Source organism: Eurypyga helias, unplaced genomic scaffold, assembly GCF_000690775.1.
Source record: "Eurypyga helias isolate BGI_N326 unplaced genomic scaffold, ASM69077v1 scaffold10053, whole genome shotgun sequence".
NCBI classification, from domain to species: domain Eukaryota; kingdom Metazoa; phylum Chordata; class Aves; order Eurypygiformes; family Eurypygidae; genus Eurypyga; species Eurypyga helias.
Window position 1 is genome coordinate 1,258 of NW_010240524.1, and position 6,732 is coordinate 7,989.

General features: G+C 41.0%; 1 protein-coding gene across 1 annotated transcript in view; it reads right to left on the reverse strand.

Annotated features, from left to right (window-relative positions):
- The window catches only part of IFT57 (intraflagellar transport 57), a gene marked incomplete at both ends in the record, with an annotated part of 12,681 nt that overhangs the window by 159 nt on the left and 5,790 nt on the right, over positions 1-6,732 (reverse strand). Inside the window, 5 exons of the mRNA XM_010148464.1 lie at positions 767-829; positions 1,822-1,953; positions 2,548-2,619; positions 5,279-5,401; positions 6,083-6,151. Of these exons, the coding sequence (XP_010146766.1) occupies positions 767-829; positions 1,822-1,953; positions 2,548-2,619; positions 5,279-5,401; positions 6,083-6,151 (459 nt within the window). The remainder of the gene's footprint in view (positions 1-766; positions 830-1,821; positions 1,954-2,547; positions 2,620-5,278; positions 5,402-6,082; positions 6,152-6,732) is intronic.

Below are 6,732 nucleotides of genomic sequence, written 5' to 3' on the forward strand. Positions count from 1 at the left end.
GTCTCAAACCCGTTTTACAAGTTCTAGCACATTCTTATGGTGTGATCTATTTTATGCGACCATTCCTGACACTTTATATACTAATGAATAAAGTGGGTTTTTCAAACCCAAACAATGGAGCCATTAAAAAAAAAGCCTAGATTGGAAAAAAGGTTGAAATACTTGGAAATCAGCCAGTAATTCTAAATGAAATGCCATGAAACACTCAACATGTTGAGGCAGTTCAGAGTCGAGATTTTTCTTTAAATTTGTCAGAGCACTGATTTAAAAAAAATAAAGGCAACAGCAAAAGTTTTAGGTATTAATGTAATACAATTAGTATGGAAAAGTTACTGTTTAGTCAAATATTGCTTTTAAGTATTTGGAAGATGAAAACTTCAAATGGTTAATTTTAGTTAAAAGTAAGAGTTAAGCTTTTCTTCTGAAGAATTCATGAACATGACTTGATTAACCCTCAATAATTCTAGGACACAGGTTATGAAGTGCAGAATATTTGCCCTCATTTACAAAAATAGGTTAGTTAAGAGCTCAGAGCTCACCACAGTTTGCCCAAATTCACAACTTAAAGAACAGCAACCTGGGTTTAAAATTTAGGTGATTCTTTAAGTTGTGAATTTGGGCAATCTCCACTAAACACACAGATTAATCTTTAACATGAGAACAAATCAGGAAGAACTGGGCTCACAAAACTGCAAACACTAAACACCAACTCTCTGAAGATTGTTTTAAAAGCAGCAAAAAGAAACTATGTGAAAATGTGTTTTACCTCAGAAAGCACTCTAGTCCTCTCAACTACTCCCCCACTTCCCTCCTGGTACTTCTCTTTAGCCTGGAAAGAAAGATGTTTTTGCTGTAATGACAAAGCTGAAGAGATGTATGCAGAAGAGATGCATGCAGATAGCTCAGAGAGAACACCAAAACTTACTCTCACATGTCTCCGTTCTAGAAACCCTCCCACAAAGTCCCAGTGATGTCTACAGTGCTATACATATGAGGACAGGCTTGAAACATCAGTCCCTGTCATGAATAACATTAAGACACGTAAAGCAGTTTTAAAAATTGTAAGCTATTGCCTTAATACGTACACAAGAAAAAGTATGAAATTGTAAGCTATTGCCGTAATACGTACACAAGAAAAAGTATGTTTTCTAATCATCTACATGAGGAAATAAACATAAAATTTGCCAGAATGCGGACAGAATTGAATCCTGAAACCCAGAATGATTTCTTTGTCAACAGTAAATTCCTATCTTAAGTTTCTCAGAGCTTAACGGTAACGTAAGCACAAAGCACAGAACTGAAATCCTGTTAGTCCCATTTTAACGTCATGCCCGCAAACAGGAGGGCTGGCCCAACAGCAGCTTACACAGGCCTCCTAACGAGGGGATCAAAAAGCTTCTCAAACAGCATTCTGCTGGCATAAAAACAAAGTAAAAAACCAACCAGAGTGCTTTGCGCATGTTAGCGCCAGTAATCGATAGGAGAGATGAGTGCTGGGCTGAGACTGCAGTTTTTCCACTCATCACAGATGTGTAAACTTCACAGGGAAAGCAGAGCTCGCTATGTACTGCCTGCCTAAGACTGGCTACAGATTTACAGGATATTCAGGCAAAACCCATTTAATTTCCCCTGTGGAATAGATGAATCAAAATTGCTACTTTAGCTTAAAACCGATATAATTCGACAGCCAATCAACATTTCCCCTGCTCTGCACCCAACAGCAGAATTCACAGATAACTCCTCCGAGCCTCCTTTGCCTTCACCCTCGGGCAGTAGCAAGGGAATGCTAGAGAAGGCAACAGCCGAAGGTCAGTGTGTTACCTCACTCAGCAAGGCCTGGGCTGAACGGTACTCTTGAACCAAGTGCTCCAACTGATTGTTGATGTACCTTTCCCTGCTGTTGATCTTTTCCAGCGTTCTGCTGATTTCATTATGGAGTTTGTCAAGGTAACCCTAGAAAAGGATATTCCGTGGGTTGAAGGCATACGGGTAATAGGCAAAGAGTATTAAAATGGTGCTGTAATTAAGAAGGGATACGGAAGCCTACAAGTGAGAGAGAAAAACAGTGTGGAAATGCTGTGTCTGGCTGACAAAGTATCATTCCTAACGTGCTCTGGTTTGCCCAGTTCCAAAACACACTTTTCAAGCATTACTGCTTCCGTCACCCTCCCCCCTCAATTAACTGCAAACATCAATGTCAGTTAAGTTACTCTAACGACAGCATCTGACAGTATTTTGGCTTTTTTTATCAGCACTCATTTTCAGATTGTGTTATTGTATTATTCTGTTTTACTCTCTGTAGTCAGGGTGTACTTATGCTAATATGTTAATGAACCCTAATAACCCTGTTAATACTCATATACACAAAACTCTAGCCAGTCTCACCGTCCCTAATCATCATTATCACACGTTTCCCTCTTTTGGTTTTACAGCACTAGCACAAATAAAATGAAGGAGGAAAAAAATCAATTTAGTTCTTAACGTATATCAAATAAAAGAGAAAGTAAAAATGCTGACAGATCAAAGTTGTGCACGTACAAGACATACCTTAGTTTCTTTCAAAGAAGATTCAATTCCATCTTGATGTTGATGCATTTGATCTACATGGATCCTCCAGTCCTAAAAAAGATGCCACAAAGTGAAACTTAGGGAAGTGTAACTTATCTTTCTCTGGTCACTAAACAAACGCTGGTACACAAGGCAGGGTCCGTTCTCTTTCATACTGTTACCCTGCACCATTCTCTGCCACTGCCACGTTCATATCCAGAGGCACTTGCCTAATGTGACACAGTTTATAAACAGATCCATAAAAAAACATTGACATCCTCACTGATACCCCAGGAGCTCTGCTTTTCAGTCTGTTTGACATTCATGGAACCATCTCTGCTAGAAACCACTCGGGGCACAAATACTGAAAATATTCATTAGAACTGCACTGGATCGGCTTATTCTCAGACAAAAGGGCTTCAAATGTCCAACACCTACCAGTTCCAGACTGCCAGATATTCCCTTTCTACTTAACCCTTGCTATTTTCAGAAGAAGATAAAGAGGCCAAAACACTTAAAGCTTGGTTTTGATAGCAAGACAAAAATAGAAGGGGGATAGTTATTTGCAGCTTCTAGGTCACAGGGAACATGGGCTCAGGGCTGGGGGATGAGAAAGGTGCTGTTTTAACTTGACAGGCAGGCATCTTCTCCCTAGAAATCAACTCCAGTTCCTAAGCTCGATCACAAGTTTTTCTGTATCAATGCAAAATTTTCATCTCCCAGACCCAAAGCACAGCTGCAGACAGACTGAGTTCAAAAGGAAGCAGAGTAGCAGCCCTGCAGAATTACTGCTACTTCAGTATCGTGTTTCTGAACGTGCTATTAAGTATTCTTAAGATTTTGGCATTGTACTGGACCAGTTGTTAAAAGAAAGTGCTATTAATACGTCTTCATCACTTGAAATCAAACCTTAGGAGACACTCTTGTAAAATAGGCACTGTAAGGATACATGGAAGGAGACAGTGCTTGCCTCAGTGAGATTCTCCGTGCCAGCCACAGGAGCACGTAAGGGTCTCAGCCACCAAGGCAGGACCAACACGTATCCCAAAATCCTGCTACTGGGAAGGACTGGTGTGAGTAAAGCAAGTGAAGGGCTCAGTGCGAGCAGCCGGAGCAAGACTGCAGGTCACACACCCGTGTTGCTGCTTCCAGCTGCTGGGGCGGGGACAGGCAAGCGTTTGGATCTTCCCTGAACCTGCTGTGCAGGTGTAAAATTCAACAGCATTCTTAAAACTGACCCAGCCGCCGAGCAGCAGGCCCTGGACGCGGGCCTGGGTACATGCAGGCAGAGGGTATCTGCCGGTGTTGGGGGCACCCAGAAATGCAGAGCACCCTTAAGATGAGCACGTGAGCGTCTGCATCTGTTTGCTGGCAAGCGTCAAGCCGGGCTGGCTGGCAAGCAGAAGAGCAGTGAAACAGCAAAGAGGGCCCAGGATCCAGGCAGGAGGATAAGGCAGACAGGATAATCATGAGAATGCATGTTCTTGAGAGAAGGCGTGCGTGGTTTCACTACTGAACTTCAATCCTTATGAGCTGGAGAGGAGGAAGGGGGCCTGGCTGTCTATAGTTATGTTTTACAGGAGTCCTACGAGTGCTGGTGAAGAGAGGGCCTTGTTTATGTTATTGTTATACCTCCCATCCCTGCCCCGGACTTTACAAGTTCGTTCTAGTTTCTAATGCCATTGGTGAAACTGTTAACCCTCTCCCAGTACTACGTATACGTGCACTACGTAGGCAACACAACGCGATGCGTTTCTTGTAGAACGAACAGACAACACAAACTCCTCTCCAGGTATTTCTGAAAGAATTATGGCACAGAACCTAGAAAAAGAAGAATCCTCTTTTCATGTTCATTTTGACATATTCCTTAAAGCCAAGAGATGGTGCATTAAACTGGAAGCTAGTAAACCTCAGTTCTTACAGTGGCTTTAATTTTCCGTGTATGTCTTCAGTTTTAATTTCTTAGTGTAGAATTAAGCATGATATTCTGTAACAGATGGGCTCCCGAGGATCAAAGAAAGGTGGCTCAAACCAGGCAAATCTTCACACAGAAGCATGCAGTGTAGCGGTAAAACAGGCAAGCAATTTAACAGATAGAGAGCTTAGCCTATTTTTGGCAAGCTAATTATTTTTCACTGAATTATGTATCGATGCTACAGATGGCTCCAATGCCCCAACTAGCTGGGTCACTACAAATGAACAATTTCAATACTGAACTGATCTGTGTGCGCTACACAAGCTCCTAGAGAGAATGTTTATGGCAACGCCAGGAACAGGTCCTAGGTTTGAACTCTGACTTGACAAAGATAGATTGCTGCTTCTAAGCGGCTCATTCTAGACTCCTTGGAAGAGATTATGGAGAGAAATACTCATTTCTAAGAAATGATGAATTTCATCTTAAGGTAGTTATCTGGGTAAGTAAGTAAAATTTGTTGAAAAAGTACTCACTTCTTTTTGCCAAACATAAGGAGAGCCCGTGATGACTAGATCAGAGGTACAGACCTACTTTAATGCCATTTGAAGTCCAGAAAGATGAAAAGGGAAAAAACAACCTACTGAAAATAACTTTCTCTTTGGTCAAAGTATGTGAGACTCAGATCAGGTAGCAATGGAGAGCCCATTATTCACAATTCTTGGCATTACAAAAGAAAAATATGTAAATGGAAAGCAAACACTGACTGAAATCACACTTTAATCACCATGTGTACACAAGCAAAGCCAGTCTCTGTACCTTGTTGTCAGTCCTGACTGTAACTTTCAGCTGTGGAAGCACCCGTTCCACTTCCAGATTCCACTCTGCTGCATCTGTCGTGGACTGTAAAATCTCTTCTTGCTTTGCAGAGTCATTCACGTCCTGTGTACACATCACAAAGTTTGTATGCAAAATATCACCATTATGCACAGTGAGAGCTGTTAGAAATCATGTCACAGTGGCTCGTAGCGTTCACAGTCAGAAAGACCCTCTACCCAGAATGATCTTGACTACCGATGTAACAGATTTCTTCAGTGGCTTTCTTTGAATTCATACAGACTAGGAATTAAAATAAATATATCTTCTCATCATATTTAGAACTGAAAAGGGTAAAATATATATAAGAAGAAACTGTAGGACATCCAAGAAATAGCAAGGGGCAGGAAATGAAAATATGTTCAAAAAACTAATACCATGCTTCCCTAGAAGTCTGCAAAAACTTCTTGCGGATGTTTCCAGCAACCTCGCAGTGAAAACAGCTTACAAACTAGATGCACATTTTTCTTTTAAAATAAGCTGATTCATTTCTGCTGGAATGTTTGGGGTTTTTTTTTTTTCCCCCCCAAAGTTCCAGCAACCTCGCAGTGAAAACAGCTTACATACAAACTAAGCATTTTTCTTTTAAAATAAGCTGATTCATTTCTGCTGGAATGTCTGGGGGTTTTTTTCTTTTTTTTTCCCCCCAAGTTTAGACTGTACAAGTATTTTCACACTTAAACCCAACAAAAACACATTGCTGCTACAGATGTAAAATCAGGAGACAACTGATGGGTAAAAACTTACCGATCTGTGTGTTTGTGCCTTGAGAACATTCAGGTCAATAAAATTTTCTTCACTGTCTGACTCTTCTTCCTTAAGGAAAGTTGCAAGAGTAACACTTCAGTAAGTACTGCACAATCTTTCTCCATAATTTTATTTTGCAGAAGCACAGGACAGGGAATATTATATTCCAAATTTCTGAACAAAACAAGACACGGAGAGTTTATGGTAATGGAACTTGTACGTAGTTAAAATCTTACGAGGAGACACAGTATCTGGGACAGGCTGAAAGATGAAAGCTACTCTGTATTTCCCTCAGGGTGCCACAGTATTTAAAAACTAAACCAACCAGTCAACACAAAAAAAACCAACCCAAAATCCAAAACCTAAGCCCTCCAACATCAAATGGGCCATTATCAGTAGTTGTATGGTAACTGTAATCCCTTGTATGTTTCCTAAAGCTTTGCATTAAAAATAAAACCAAACCAACCAACCCACAACCAAACCTGAACATGGTTTTCAAGATGTTGGTTTCACTACAGACTTAGCGCTGCAGAACGATGACACATTTTAAAAGCGTGCAAAATCATAGAATCACAGAACGGTTTGGGTGGGAAGGGACCTCAAAGACCATCTAGTTCCAACCCCCCTGCCATGGGCAGGGACACCTGCCA